The sequence below is a fragment of the Xenopus laevis genome, chromosome 3S (genome assembly GCF_017654675.1).
Source record: "Xenopus laevis strain J_2021 chromosome 3S, Xenopus_laevis_v10.1, whole genome shotgun sequence".
In the NCBI taxonomy this organism is placed as follows: Eukaryota; Metazoa; Chordata; class Amphibia; order Anura; family Pipidae; genus Xenopus; species Xenopus laevis.
The window spans coordinates 123,532,704-123,549,217 of record NC_054376.1 but is presented as its reverse complement, the minus strand read 5'-3'; the positions used below and the strand labels follow the sequence as shown (position 1 = coordinate 123,549,217).

Below are 16,514 nucleotides of genomic sequence, written 5' to 3'. Positions count from 1 at the left end.
TAAGCACTTTTGTTATTTACATTCATTATTTATTTTCTATTAATTCCAAGATGTTAAGGGATATTAAGTTATTTCCCTAAGCAGAAGAACATCAGAGCAGCCTCTTTCTTTCTCCTGACAACTTCCTTGACTACTTGGTGGTCAGACTGGTGGGAAACTGACCAGCAGGTGGCGCTGTTGTAAAAAAATATATTCATATTAACAGCACATGTATCCCTTAAAGGAGAAGGAAAGGCTGGAGACACTTGGGGGTGCCAAACATTAGGCACCCCCAAGTGATTGTAGCGACTTACCAAAAACCCAGGGCCGGTGCTCCTATCAGGAGAAATCTGCACCGGCCCCGGGTTATAGGCGCGAGCACCACGGAGATATTTACTTCCGTCTTCGCGCAGCTGCGCATTTCCCCGGACTGACGCATGCGCATTTGAACGAAAAAGCCGACGAAAAAGCCGACTGCGCGAAGACGGAAGTAGATCTCTCCATGGTGTTCGCTCCTATAACCCGGGGCCAGTGCAGATTTCTCCCGATAGGAGCACCGGCCCTGGGTTTTTGGTAAATCGCTACAATCACTTGCGGGTGCCTAACGTTTGGCACCCCCAAGTGTCTCCACTTGGGGGTGCCAAACAATGAATGTAAATAACAAAAGTGCTTAGAATAGCCCCCTCATCAATTTTACATTCACTTATTTTAAAGGTTTACTTATCCTTTAACTGGCATCTAATCTGTATTGGGTGTTTGAGCCACAGACCCAAGGCATGGACACCCTCAAATACAGGGTGCAAGTTTTCAGGTTAGCGAGACAGACAATTTCCCAGGTTGTAATATTTCTTTGCTCAAGAGGAGGAATTCCGTTTCTGTCTTTGCAGGAAGGCTTTGTGTGGCACCTGACGGGCAGTATAATCTGGCATTAACTGGCACAGGCATTGTTTTCCCTGCGGTAGAAGACTTGCCCTTTATCTATGTTAAGAGCTACATAAACACATTCCAGCCTGGTCCACAAGTAATGCGCCCCACCCAAATGCCTGTAAACAAATCTCCCTAGGGCTGTGGCACCCGGTGCCAACAATGCAACAGAAAGGGATAAGAAAACCCTGCTCTCAGTAGCAATTCATCCATGCAAAATGCAAACCTCCCAACATTCTGGAAATAGAAAGAGTGACAAAAAGATTTATTGACCATGCCCATGTTTGTGGCCACACCCCCTAATTACCATGTTCATGTTACAAAATTCTGCAGGTTATGAAAGTTTGAACACATTTCTGTGGTTTTTATGTGTTATTACAGTTTTGCTAATGGAGGGGAATTACCCTTTCAGCTGCAAGTCACAGTTTCCCCAATAGACCTGCTTATCTTAAATTGTTACAATTGTTTCTTTGATTATCTTAAATTGTACCACATGTATCTAAGTGCAGCTGCCACGTATTCTGGGCTCTCTGCCAAAAGCCAATTAAGGTTTAGAATTTTTTTTATCTTTTTCTGGCAGGAGATCAAAGAGAGAGTCGGGACATTTCAGTAACAATCCGGAACTGCGGGTTGAGCTCTCAAATTTGGGACTGTAGCATGAAAAACAGGACAGTTGGGAGGTATGAAAATGCAATCTGTGGGTAGAGTTCTCCTTTAGAAGTGTGGAATTGTTACTGGATTATATTTAGGATGTGAAAACGTAACACTGGGTCGCCTGATCAGGGGTCCCTGCTTGTCTGAATGTGGAAGCACAATCTATTGGATATTCAACAGGAGCTGCAATGAAAACCCCCTTTACAGGTCTAAACATTGGGCTGTGCTGAGCAGTATGGCAGCACCTTTATAGAAATGCAGATAAGCACAGACTGAATTTCTGGATATGGACGTCTGAAAATGGGGCAAAGGTCTGGGCAGAAGTGGCCTGCAAAGTCTAGACATGAGGTGTGACTGGATTATGAGGTGGTTTGTAGAAGTGGAATCTGCAGTTATAGCCTCTAGCGGCCAATCAGCAGTGAGATCTGATCAGTCCACTGCAGTAAGACTAAATGAAAGACTTGTTCTTATTGGCTGCCATGAATTACTAATGTCTATTAATATTGAATCACACCCCCCGAGAGTAGAAAAAGCTGCTGCTATTGTACCCCAGGTGCTGTTCATAAGGCGCAGTATCCCATAGCAGCAATGTTGTTGTTGGACTACAAATCCCAGAATCCCACTGATAATAAGGACCCAGGTTTCCCCTTGTTCACTTGCTTGTTCCCTGTGTTATGAAATCAGCCCCTTCTCCTTCTTCTATTACACCTGAGAAATCCAAGCTGTGTCCCTCAGTGATATCATATTGCTGCCACCCTTCCATAGCTTGAACAGTATTAGGGTTGCCGCAAAAAACAATATTTCACCTGCCTGGCCAGTAAAAATGATGGCTGATCCCAATGTTATTAATAGGGAAAAACGATAAATATATAGGAAGGCCGGTATTTTTTTCCAGAAAAGGTGGCAACCCTAGACAGTATTAAATGACAGAGAAATAACATATTTGATACAGTGACTAAAGTACCCTGGACTCTGCCTCAGATAAAGATGCCCCTGACTACAATTCCCAGCATCCTCTGCAGCCATAGCTCATCAACTTTTGGGGGGAGGAGGGCAACTTGGATATCCCTGCCCAAAATCATACGCACCTCTCCCTTCTACTCCCTGTTCCATCCATGTGGCTCTCCCTCCCCCTTAGCCTTTATAAACCTGACTCTTGTTAGACCAGTTTGGAAATGTGCAATTGGGTGTCTGGGACCAGCTGACCCGGGGGGGGGGGAGGGTGAGAAGAGCAGAATAAGGGGAGGGGCAGGATGAAGGAGAGGGAGGGGCAAGAAGGGGTTATGAGAAGAAAATAACAGAGGGAGTGGGGAGAAGGGAGGAGAGCAGTCTTAGAAGCCGCACACAGCATGGGGGACCAGGAGAATTATTATGGGAAACATGGTAAGCGCTGCATGTCGCTTTATTGTTATTTGTTGCTAATGATTGCAGGGAATTAAAAGGAGCTCTGGGGGGGAAATTGCTGCCTCTATGTACCTGTCTGGGTCAGATTTCCTACAATCAGTTCTCCACACTTCTTCTAACATCAGAGGCTTGTGCAGTAACCAGCACAGAAATATGCCTGGGCAAGCCTGACCTATGGGTTTAAAGGGAACTTAACCCACACATAATATTTATTTGTAGCCCCAGTAAACATGCCCCCCCAACTGCATCGCCTCCATTTCCAACCCATTTTATCCCCCCCATAGTGCCCCCTAAACTGCAGAACTGGCCCACTGTGTTGCAGCCATCAGGTTTGGCTCCATCACTTTTATTCCAAGTTGAATGGGCAGATACACTGGAAAATGTGGTCCTGGGCCAGTTGGCAAATTCCTTCTAACCAATCAATACCATCCAACTTAGACAAAGAGTAGTGTAGCAAACGTTGCAGCCCAACACTATGTAACACTGCATGGCATTAAGAGGAATGCAGAGGGTGAAGAAGTCAGGTGGACTTTTGTAATTGGGCGAGGTGTTCATGTCTCTTTTTACCCTGCGTTGGTAAGGAGCAATTTGGGATTCCATTCATTGTCCCAAAGAAAGTTATGACCACCGAGAAATTAATAAAGTCTCGAGTTATCCAAATGGGAAGCCTTCCTCTTTAAGGGATTTGTTGTACTGACTCTGTTTTAGCACAGCTGTGCACAGTTTATTATCCAAAAGCATCTGTATTCATGGGGGACATGAGTAACTCAGTAACACAACCACAAATATTCCTCTTGGCTGTACAGGCAGAACAACAACTATATATAGTAACAGTGGGATAATAGTCTCTGGGAAGGGAGTGTGACTGTGGGATAGCAGGTATAGTAGGGAGAGATGGTGCCTATAGTAACAGTGGATAATAGTCTCTGGGAAGGGAGTGTGACTGTGGGATAGCAGGTATAGTAGGGAGACATGGTGTCTATAGTAACAGTGGATAATAGTCTCTGGGAAGGGAGTGTGACTGTGGGATAGCAGGTATAGTAGGGAGAGATGGTGCCTATAGTAACAGTGGGATAATAGTCTCTGGGAAGGGAGTGTGACTGTGGGATAGCAGGTATAGTAGGGAGAGATGGTGCCTATAGTAACAGTGGATAATAGTCTCTGGGAAGGGAGTGTGACTGTGGGATAGCAGGTATAGTAGGGAGAGATGGTGCCTATAGTAACAGTGGATAATAGTCTCTGGAAGGGAGTGTGATTGTGGGATAGCAGGTATAGTAGGGAGAGATGGTGCCTATAGTAACAGTAGGATAATAGTCTCTGGGAAGGGAGTGTGACTGTGGGATAGCAGGTATAGTAGGGAGAGATGGTGCCTATAGTAACAGTGGATAATAGTCTCTGGGAAGGGAGTGTGACTGTGGGATAGCAGGTATAGTAGGGAGAGATGGTGCCTATAGTAACAGTGGATAATAGTCTCTGGGAAGGGAGTGTGACTGTGGGATAGCAGGTATAGTAGGGAGAGATGGTGCCTATAGTAACAGTGGATAATAGTCTCTGGGAAGGGAGTGTGACTGTGGGATAGCAGGTATAGTAAGGAGAGATGGTGTCTATAGTAACAGTGGGATAATAGTCTCTGGAAGGGAGTGTGACTGTGGGATAGCAGGTATAGTAGGGAGAGATGGTGCCTATAGTAACAGTGGATAATAGTCTCTGGGAAGGGAGTGTGACTGTGGGATAGCAGGTATAGTAGGGAGAGATGGTGCCTATAGTAACAGTGAATAATAGTCTCTGGGAAGGGAGTGTGACTGTGGGATAGCAGGTATAGTAAGGAGAGATGGTGTCTATAGTAACAGTGGGATAATAGTCTCTGGGAAGGGAGTGTGACTGTGGGATAGCAGGTATAGTAGGGAGAGATGGTGCCTATAGTAACAGTGGATAATAGTCTCTGGGAAGGGAGTGTGACTGTGGGATAGCAGGTATAGTAGGGAGAGATGGTGCCTATAGTAACAGTGGATAACAGTCTCTGGGAAGGGAGTGTGACTGTGGGATAGCAGGTATAGTAGGGAGAGATGGTGTCTATAGTAACGGTGGATAATAGTCTCTGGGAAGGGAGTGTGACTGTGGAATAGCAGGTATAGTAGGGAGAGATGGTGCCTATAGTAACAGTGGATAATAGTCTCTGGGAAGGGAGTGTGACTGTGGGATAGCAGGTATAGTAGGGAGAGATGGTGACTATAATAGCAGTGGGATAATAGTCTGTAAGGGTCAGGGCATACAGGCACAGCCAAGATTCAGGGAGATTAGTTGCCCGGTGACAAATCTCCTCTTCTTCGGGGCAACTAATCTCCCTAATCTGCCTCCCCTGCCTTGGCACTCAGAGCACTTAGTTTTCCAAAGTCACCCGAAGTTGCCTCACAAGGAAACTTCGGGCGACTTCGGAAAACAAATTGCGCCGAGTGCCCTCCTGGCCCTTTGGGTGAAGACAAATAGAGCTACTAGTAGCAGCTACGTGTAGTATAGAAAATAATGTCCCAGATAGTGGATTGAGTAGGCATGAGCTGGCAGTAAGATGAGAGTAAGTGTGACATTGCACAGTGGGTAGGTTGGCTGGAGGCTCCCATCTGATCCCATATACACCACAGGGTGTGGAGGGCGTGTGCAGCCAAGGAATCTGCTTGCAGTGTGTGAATAGTATATAAATACCAGCTGGATGTGACCACCCCCCTACCACAAAATGAAAGCCTGTGTCTGTATATCAGCCCTGCGACTGGTTAACCCTTTCCTATGCACACTGGTTCCCAGACGTTCTTATCTGTGGATATAAAAGCAAACATCCCTGTGGCACCGATATCAGCCGGGACTTGTATTGACAGATAAGGTTCTGGAACAGAATCTCTTCATGGGCTGCCATTGTTTACATGTTAAACACGTCTGACATTGGCCTTAGGCCCATAGAACACGGGGCGTCACTGCTGAGAATGATACTGAATGAGAAGTGACACGGGTGATGAGCAGCTGACAGGTGGGTCTCCACTGACAGTTTCCTCACTGACCACCATAGTAAATGACCCACAGCAGTTCCCGCCATTTTTAGATCTCCTTAGGTTAGAGCTATACGTAGTAAGGTCACATGGGGTGTTTCCTCCTCAAATTGCCCAAGATCTCAGGCTGTTTTTTCATTGTAGTCAAAAGGAGATACAGGGTAAATTTGTAGTGCCCTCAGAAGGCTTGGGATGACGGATATCAATGGATCAGGCAGGTGTGGAAATCCCTTCTGACAAGGACCACATTGACAAGTTATTGAAGCCCTTTTATGATCCGATCATTGGCCCAGGGGCCACACGGTTGGATAGTTTCAATTAGGCCCTACACGGTGGCGGGCATATTTAGCGACCTCTCAGACTAGTGGAGTTAACCATAAATGCTCAGGTTAAAACAGGGGTTCTTCTGTATCTGAAGGATGCTTGTCTGTAACAGAGCAGACTGTCTATTGTACGTCTCACTTCCTCTCTAAACTGCTGTGCGTGGCACCGCTATTTCCCCTCTACTCACACACATGGTACACTCCTGTCCCATAATAACTCGCTGGCAGTTGGTTTGCATTAAGGTTTCCTGTCAGCAGCGGATCCCTACTAAATACCTCTAGTCAGTGTGACAAACAAGTGTACACTCCATTTGTCTTAACTATACACCCCCAGTGTCAGAATGGGATACCAGAGGCCCACCAGAAAACCTTAGGCTGAGGGCCCCCTTTCCAAACTTTTATACCTCCTCTCCTCACGCAACCTCTTTAGTCTCTTTTTTCTACATACTTTACTCTATTCTTCCTTTATTAAGCCTCTTTGTTCCCATAAAGAATGACCATGAAATAGGCCAAATAGTTAAAAGCAAGGTCAGGTCAGTTCTGGTCTGAGTTATTAAGAGCCTTCACTGCTGAAAATGTCTTTTGCCACTGAATTTCTAGCTTGAGACTAGAAGACTAAGGCTACAGTAGTGGAGTGTGAGCTCTGGCGGGAAGCTTTGTTGGGAAATAGGTTATTAGCATAATGCAAGTGATTGTCATTGCTTTGAAATTTTATTAAAATTAGTTAACATTTAATGTATATTGTGTTGCTTACTCAGCTCTACTCAGAGTGTCACTTTCAGTCCACATCCCATCTGTAATGATAGGAAGTACTTATGGGCTTTCCAACTTCAACACAAAAGGATTTCCTTAGTGCCGGCACTGGAAATTAGAAATGTCAGTCAGTTTAGAGGGAAAGTGGATGTCTGTATGCCACCAGTATTAAATGCCAGGGCCACACGGTGATACAGTAAAGGGAGTCTCCCATCATGTGATAATGGGTCCCAGACAAATGGGAAAGAATGCTCTGTTATACAGATAGCTAGAATATCAGCTGCCATAAAGCAGGACAGGACTGCTGCTTACAATGGGGATCAGATAGGATCTGTGCAGCCACTGGGACAGAATGCTCTGTTATACAGATAGCTAGAATCTCAGCCATAAAGCAGGGCAGGACTGCTGCTTACAATGGGGATCAGATAGGATCTGTGCAGCCACTGGGACAGAATGCTCTGTTATACAGATAGCTAGAATCTCAGCCATAAAGCAGGACAGGACTGCTGCTTACAACGGGGATCAGATAGGATCTGTGCAGCCACAGGGACAGAATTCTCTGTTATACAGATAGCTAGAATCTCAGCCATAAAGCAGGACAGGACTGCTACTTACAGGGGGGATCAGATAGGATCTGTGCAGCCACTGGGACAGAATGCTCTGTTATACTGATAGCTAGAATCTCAGCTGCCATAAAGCAGGGCAGGACTGCTGCTTACAGTGGGGATCAGATAGGATCTGTGCAGCCAATGGGACAGAATGCTCTGTTATACAGATAGCTAGAATCTCAGCTGCCATAAAGCAGGGCAGGACTGCTGCTTACAGTGGGGATCAGATAGGATCTGTGCAGCCACTGGGACAGAATGCTCTGTTATACAGATAGCTAGAATCTCAGCCATAAAGCAGGACTGCTGCTTACAATGGGGATAAGATAGGACCTGTGCAGCCACTGGGACAGAATGCCTTGTTATACAGATAGCTATAATCTCAGACATAAAGCAGGACAGGACTGCTGCTTACAATGGGGATCAGATAGGATCTGTGCAGCCACTGGGACAGAATGCTCTGTTATACAGATAGCTAGAATCTCAGCTGCCATAAAGCAGGGCAGAACTGCTGCTTACAATGGGGATCAGATAGGATCTGTGCAGCCACTGGGACAGAATGCTCTGTTATACAGATAGCTAGAATCTCAGCTGTCATAAAGCAGGACAGGACTGCTGCTTACAATGGGGATCAGATTGGATCTGTGCAGCCACTGGGACAGAATGCTCTGTTATACAGATAGCTAGAATCTCAGCTGCCATAAAGCAGGGCAGGACTGCTGCTTACAATGGGGATCAGATAGGATCTGTGCAGCCACTGGGACAGAATGCCTTGTTATACAGATAGCTAGAATCTCAGCTGCCATAAAGCAGGACAGGACTGCTGCTTACAATGGGGATCAGATAGGATCTGTGCAGCCACTGGGACAGAATGCTCTGTAGACTGTTATACAGATAGCTAGAATCTCAGCCATAAAGCAGGGCAGGACTGCTGCTTACAATGGGGATCAGATCTCTATATAAACTGAGAAGCTATGAATATAACATAATATTAGTACTCCGTTGTTAGACTCATTGGTTCTGTTATTTGTCCAATGAAGCAGATACCCCCTTAGCTGCGGGTTTGGGGAAGCTCACTTGGACGGCAGCCAGGAGACTAAGCTTATCAAGTCATTGCACTGTTGCAAATAGGTGTGGTTGAAAATGCTATTAATGTGATAATATGTGTTTGTGACTTCGGGTCATTCCGCCGCTACAGGACATCAACTTCGGGTGTTTTTGTGACTTTGGGTCTTTTCGCGGCTTTGGCTTTTCGGCTATTTGCCAGTACGGGCAGGACCGCCATGAGAAATCACAGGGCCCCATATGACAACATTTCCTGGGCCCCCTGGGCTGCGCCCACCGCAAGCCCCGCCCTCCCCACCACACAGTAAAAAAAAAAAGAAAAATATTGGTGGCTAGGGTTCCCACATGTTGATAAAAAATAAAAAGATATTGGTGGTCAGGGCCCCCCATAAAAATATATTGGTGGCTAGGACCCAACATGAAAAAAAAAAATTGGTGGCCAGGCCCCCCCCCACATTATAAGAAAATTGGTGGTCAGGGCCCCTTAAACGTCCATGCCTTCCCGAAGTCAGCAGCTCTCAGAAAGCAGGGGGGCCCGGCTAATCAAGTAAGTGTGGCGTGGCCGGGGCCCCCCTTACCCTCGCGCCCCATACAACTCTCCCCCCTGTCCCCCCATGATGGCTGCCCTGAGTACGGGACATCAGGAGAGGCGAGGCGGCACAGCTTCGGCGCGGTCAAGGGGAGCCTGGCTATTCCGAAAAGTGCAGCACAGCTTGGTCCCCCTTCAGGCCCAGGCCGGGTACAGGAGTAGCCCTGTGCCCCCCTGATGGCGGCCCTGGGTACAGTCCAATAAACCATATTTCCCCACAGTATGAAAAATAATCCTCAAACCGTTACATTGTCTTAAGGATGTTTGGTAGGTTGAAAGTAGGTTGGTGGACTGTTCCATTTTAACTTTTTTTTTTTTTTTCAGGGGAGCCAAAGAAATATGATCCAAATTTCAAGGGCCCAATCCAGAACAGGTAATTTACTTAATTCCTTTCTGCTACAGTCACTTGATTTATTTGAGATGTGAATGGAGATTGTGTTCCAGCTGAAGGCCCACGTCTGGTTCCAGTTGGAAAGCCCTGGTCTAAAGAATAGGAATAGTGGCACAGGTCACTGGAGCATGGAAGCATGGGAAGGAAGCCAGGGAATAATTATAATATGGCACAGATCCAGGGGACATTCTCATTCGACAGCTCTTTCCCCTGCCCCACCCTCTACTTTGGGTCAACAGGAGCTGTGTCCATTCCAGGGGAAGGGTGGCCACTGTAGAAGAAATCAGTTGTAACAAGTTCTGTGCCCATAATACCTGGGCTCCACTCTGCTTAGAGGTTCTGCTTTAAAGGGGTGTTTCACCTTCGTGTTTACTTTTAGAATGTTATAGACTTTCTAATTCTAAGCAACTTTTCCAGAGGTCTTTATTATTTCTGCATTATAGTGTTTCAATTATTTGCCTTCTCCGTCTGACTCTTTCCAGCTTTCAAATGGGAGTCAGCGACCCCATCTAAACAAACAGATGCTCCATAAAGCTACAAATATATTGTTATTGCTCATCTTTCTATTCAGGCCTCTCCTATTCATATTCCAGTCTCTTATTCAAATCAATGCATGGTTGCTAGGGTCATTTGGGTCCTAGCAACCAGATGGCGGAAACTGCAAACTGGAGAGCTGTTGAATAAAAAGCTAAATAACTCAAAAACCACAAATAATAAAAAAACAATTGCAAATTATCTCAGAATATCACTCTCTACATCATACCAAGAGTTAATTTAAAGGCGAACAACCCCTTTAAGGTGTGTATGTGGGACCCAGTGACTCTGAAATCTCTTGAAAACTCTTCCAGGGCTCAGATGTGGTTTGATCCATCAGTTGTCCATCAAGTCACCTGGCGGCATCTAAATCATACTATGATTCAGGTTCAACCAAAACCAAGTGCTGTATTCAGAGCTTGTGTTTTTTAGCTGACAGTTGCATGTAAGCTGGCCATACACGGGCGATAGAAGCTCTCAGTTTGGCATCTTACGGAACCATGTGACTCAGGACTGCCTTCCCAACAGATATGTGGTCAGAAATTCTACACGGGTAGCGAAATCGGGTGAGGTCAGCAAACTCTTGCTGCCATCTTGCCTTACTGTTGCTCTGTTATCCAACCAATACAATGAATGGCAGGAGATCCATATGATGGAGGAAACCTGATAACTGATGCATGTTTATGGCTATGGGGTGTTTGCAGCTGTTCCTTGTGTGAAATATATGGGTGGGATAAGTAATAATAAACTGTATGTGGCTTCTATCTGTAGGGGCTGTACGGATATCCTGTGCTGCATTCTCATAGTACTGGGCATCATCGCGTATGTGGCTGTTGGCATTGTAGGTAAGTCTCCTCCTGAAAACGCTCCATTTGGATTCTGTAATCTTTGTCAACGGTTTTAATAGTTCCCTCCCATATAATGAACACTTTTTTCCTGATAATTAACTGTAACAATTAGTCCTGCCTTCTGTCTGCTGTCGCTTAAAGGGATGGTTCGTCTTTAAAGGGATATTGGCATGGGAATTATTTTTTTTGTTTCAAAACACATCAGCTAATAGTGCTGCTCCAGCAGAATTCTGCACTGAAATACATTTCTCAAAAGAACAAGCAGATTTTCTTATATTTAATTTTGAAATCTCACATGGGGCTTGACATATTGAGAGTTTCCCAGCTGCCCCTAGTCATGTGACTTGAGCTCTGATAAACTTCAGTCTTTCTTTACTACTGTACTGCAAGTTGGAGTGATATCACCCCCTCCCTTTCCCCCCAGCAGCCAAACAACAGAACAATGGGAAGGTAACGAGATAACAGCTCCCTAACACAAGATAACAGCTGTCTGGTAGATCTAAGAACAACACTCAATAGTAAAATCCAGGTCCCACTGATAGACATTCAGTTACATTGAGTAGGAGAAACAACAGCCTGCCAGAAAGCAGTTCCATCCAAAAGTGCTGGCTCTTTCTGAAATAACATGACCAGGCAAAATGACCTGGGATGCCCCTACACACCTATATTACAACTAAAAAAATACACTCGCGGTTCAGGAATGAAATAGAGTGAATTATTTGCAGTGTAAACCATGTAATTTAGAAATAAAAACTCCATCAAAAAATCATGTCAGAATCACTTTAAGTTGACTTTTCTCGTGTTATAGAATGGCTAATTCTAAGCAACTCTTCAATTGGTCTTCATTATTTTTTTTTATAGTTTTATCATTGTTAGTCCCTTTCTTCTGAAAAGATTCCAACTTTCAAATGGCTCACCCAATCTAAAAAGCAAATGCTCTGCTATGCTACCAATTTATTGTTACTGCTAGTTTTATTTCTCATCTTTTTGGTAAGTTCCTTTCCTATTCACATTCCAGTCTCTTATTAAATTCAATGCATAGATGTTAGGGTAATTTATACCTGGTTGCCCTGCACAGCCTGGGAATTCAGGGAGCAGGAAGTGGAAGAGAAGGGAGGGATTATTAGGGTTTTTGCAGAAATATTCAATAAATCATCCTGAAACACTACTTTTTGAGTATAATGCACTGGTAAATTCTTATTTTTTACAAAGAATGTCTCTTTCAAATAATAATAAATGAACATGATTTGCAAATTGTCTCAGAATATCCCTCTCTACATCACCTTTAATATGCCTGCAGAATCCTCCAATCCATATCCTGTATCCTAGATTCTTTTCCTACATTAACTTGCCTCTGTCTTTATCCCGTACACCTCTGGCATCGCAGGAGTTAAACACCACCCCGCAGCTTTGGGTGTAGGAGCGAAAGTGCAGTAGTTTTATTGCTGTTACTCACCATTATATTCTTGTATCTTGTGCCCCCTACAGCCTGGACATATGGAGACCCCCGCAAGGTTATTTACCCAACTGACAGCAAGGGCCAGTTCTGTGGCCAAGTTGGGACCCCCAACGAGTAAGTGATTGTGACTCTACAAACAGCTGTGAATTTAGTTCTCTCCTTCATTTTCCTGAATCGAATATTGTTATGTCTCTGCAGGAAAAAACCTTTTCTGTTTTATTTTAACATCATGAAATGTGCCAGCCCCCTTGTCCTGCTTCAGTTCCAGTGCCCAACTACCCAGGTAAGTTTCACACCAGGCCTACCTGCCTCTACAGGTACCCGAATATGTCCCCACGGAGTGATGGAAGTTACAGGCCAAGAAACCTGTTATAACAAGAATCAACTGCTAGTCAGGTGTGTGGTGATACAGACAGGAGGGAACTATGGGACATGAGTCTGTCCCTGCCACTGCAGGGTGATACAGTGACACAGACAGGAGGGAACTATGGGACATGAGTCTGTCCCTCCCACTGCAGGGTGATACAGTGACACAGACAGGAGGGAACTATGGGACATGAGTCTGTCCCTCCCACTGCAGGGTGATACAGTGACACAGACAGGAGGGAACTATGGGACATGAGTCTGTCCCTCCCACTGCAGGGTGATACAGTGACACAGACAGGAGGGAACTATGGGACATGAGTCTGTCCCTCCCACTGCAGGGTGATACAGTGACACAGACAGGAGGGAACTATGGGACATGAGTCTGTCCCTCCCACTGCAGGGTGATACAGTGACAGACAGGAGGGAACTATGAGACATGGAGTCTGTCCCTCCCACTGCAGGGTGATACAGTGACACAGACAGGAGGGAACTATGGGACATGAGTCTGTCCCTCCCACTACAGGGTGATACAGTGACACAGACAGGAGGGAACTATGGGACATGAGTCTGTCCCTCCCACTGCAGGGTGATACAGTGACACAGACAGGAGGGAACTATGAGTCATGAGTCTGTCCCTCCCACTGCAGGGTGATACAGTGACATAGACAGGAGGGAACTATGGGACATGAGTCTGTCCCTCCCACTGCAGGGTGATACAGTGACACAGACAGGAGGAAACTATGGGGCATGAGTCTGTCCCTCCCACTGCAGGGTGATACAGTGACACAGACAGGAGGGAACTATGGGACATGAGTCTGTCCCTCCCACTGCAGGGTGATACAGTGACACAGACAGGAGGGAACTATGGGACATGAGTCTGTCCCTCCCACTGCAGGGTGATACAGTGACACAGACAGGAGGGAACTATGGGACATGAGTCTGTCCCTCCCACTGCAGGGTGATACAGTGACACAGACAGGAGGGAACTATGGGACATGAGTCTGTCCCTCCCACTGCAGGGTGACACAGACAGGAGGGAACTATGGGACATGAGTCTGTCCCTCCCACTGCAGGGTGATACAGTGACACAGACAGGAGGGAACTATGGGACATGAGTCTGTCCCTCCCACTGCAGGGTGATACAGTGACACAGACAGGAGGGAACTATGGGACATGAGTCTGTCCCTCCCACTGCAGGGTGATACAGTGACACAGACAGGAGGGAACTATGGGACACGGAGTCTGTCCCTCCCACTGCAGGGTGATACAGTGACACAGACAGGAGGGAACTATAGGACATGAGTCTGTCCCTCCCACTGCAGGGTGATACAGTGACACAGACAGGAGGGATCTATGGGACATGAGTCTGTCCCTCCCACTGCAGGGTGGTACAGTGACAAAGACAGGAGGGAACTATGGGACATGAGTCTGTCCCTCCCACTGCAGGGTGATACAGTGACACAGACAGGAGGAATCTATGGGACATGAGCCTGTCCCTCCCATTGCAGGGTGATACAGTGACACAGACAGGAGGGAACTATGGGACGTGAGTCTGTCCCTCCCACTGCAGGGTGATACTGTGACACAGACAGGAGGGATCTATGGGACATGAGTCTGTCCCTCCCACTGCAGGGTGATACAGTGACACAGACAGGAGGGAACTATGGGACGTGAGTCTGTCCCTCCCACTGCAGGGTGATACAGTGACACAGACAGGAGGGAACTATGGGACATGAGTCTGTCCCTCCCACTGCAGGGTGATACAGTGACACAGACAGGAGGGATCTATGGGACATGAGTCTGTCCCTCCCACTGCAGGGTGATACAGTGACACAGACAGGAGGGAACTATGGGATGTGAGTCTGTCCCTCCCACTGCAGGGTGATACTGTGACACAGACAGGAGGGAACTATGGGACGTGAGTCTGTCCCTCCCACTGCAGGGTGATACAGTGACACAGACAGGAGGGAACTATGGGACATGAGTCTGTCCCTCCCACTGCAGGGTGATACAGTGACACAGACAGGAGGGAACTATGGGACATGAGTCTGTCCCTCCCACTGCAGGGTGATACAGTGACACAGACAGGAGGGAACTATGGGACATGAGTCTGTCCCTCCCACTGCAGGGTGATACAGTGACACAGACAGGAGGGAACTATGGGACATGAGTCTGTCCCTCCACTGCAGGGTGATACAGTGACACAGACAGGAGGGAACTATGGGACATGAGTCCTGTCCCTCCCACTGCAGGGTGATACAGTGACACAGACAGGAGGGAACTATGGGACATGAGTCTGTCCCTCCCCACTGCAGGGTGATACAGGACAACAGGAGGGAACTATGGACATGGAGTCTGTCCCTCCACTGCAGGGTGATACAGTGACACAGACAGGAGGGAACTATGGGACATGAGTCTGTCCTCCCACTGCAGGGTGATACAGTGACACAGACAGGAGGGAACTATGGGACATGAGTCTGTCCCTCCCACTGCAGGGTGATACAGTGACACAGAACAGGAGGGAACTATGGGACATGGAGTCTGTCCCTCCCACTGCAGGGTGATACAGTGACACAGACAGGAGGGAACTATTGGGAACATGGAGTCTGTCCCTCCCACTGCAGGGTGATACAGTGACACAGACAGGAGGGAACTATGGGACATGGAGTCTGTCCCTCCCACTGCAGGGTGATACAGTGACACAGACAGGAGGGAACTATGGGACATGAGTCTGTCCCTCCCACTACAGGGTGATACAGTGACACAGACAGGAGGGAACTATGGGACATGAGTCTGTCCCTCCCACTGCAGGGTGATACAGTGACACAGACAGGAGGGAACTATGGGACATGAGTCTGTCCCTCCCACTGCAGGGTGATACAGTGACACAGACAGGAGGGAACTATGGGACATGAGTCTGTCCCTCCCACTGCAGGGTGATACAGTGACACAGACAGGAGGGAACTATGGGACATGAGTCTGTCCCTCCCACTGCAGGGTGATACAGTGACACAGACAGGAGGGAACTATGGGACATGAGTCTGTCCCTCCCACTGCAGGGTGATACAGTGACACAGACAGGAGGGAGTTATAACACAGTACATGACACTAATACCTGTTCATTGCTGTTTCATTAGATATGTGTGGAAAAGTGTCCGGACAGGTTCCTGACTTACCTCTCAGTGGCAGCGACCCAGCAAAACTTTGATTATTACAAACAATTCTGCAGAGATGGATTCCACAATTTCACTAAGGTATCATACTGTCTAATTATTTATTGTGTCCATGTTGTTTCCCTGTTCTACTTTTTCATGGGGGGGAGCTGGTGACTTTATTCCTGTGGGAGAGATGGTGGGTTTTGTAGTTCAGTAACCATTTGCATTGCCCAGAAACCGACCAACACTAAGGTTTAGAGTTTAGAGGAGTAGAGTACACAGCAGACTCATAGAAATAGCAGGGGACTAGATATAAGGCCCATTGACATTTCAGTTGAGAGCTCAGTGGTGAGCGGCACAAGGGAGCCCTATACTTAATGAAAGCGTTAGCCACAAGGCTGCCTTGTTTCCTCGCAGTGAATGACCA

At 46.7% G+C, this 16,514-nt stretch overlaps 1 protein-coding gene across 4 annotated transcripts in view; it reads left to right on the top strand.

The window, feature by feature from the left end:
- Positions 1-16,514, top strand: part of slc44a2.S (solute carrier family 44 (choline transporter), member 2 S homeolog) — a 56,725-nt gene that overhangs the window by 20,519 nt on the left and 19,692 nt on the right. For 2 of the 4 annotated variants that reach the window (XM_018239604.2, XM_018239606.2), the window contains exons 2-6: positions 9,659-9,707; positions 11,031-11,104; positions 12,596-12,680; positions 12,765-12,849; positions 16,070-16,186. In XM_018239604.2, coding sequence (XP_018095093.1) covers positions 9,659-9,707; positions 11,031-11,104; positions 12,596-12,680; positions 12,765-12,849; positions 16,070-16,186 — 410 coding nt within the window. Of the gene's footprint in view, positions 1-2,799; positions 2,941-9,658; positions 9,708-11,030; positions 11,105-12,595; positions 12,681-12,764; positions 12,850-16,069; positions 16,187-16,514 lie in introns of those variants that run through there. The other 2 variants (XM_018239605.2, XM_018239607.2) reach the window with 2 other exon arrangements.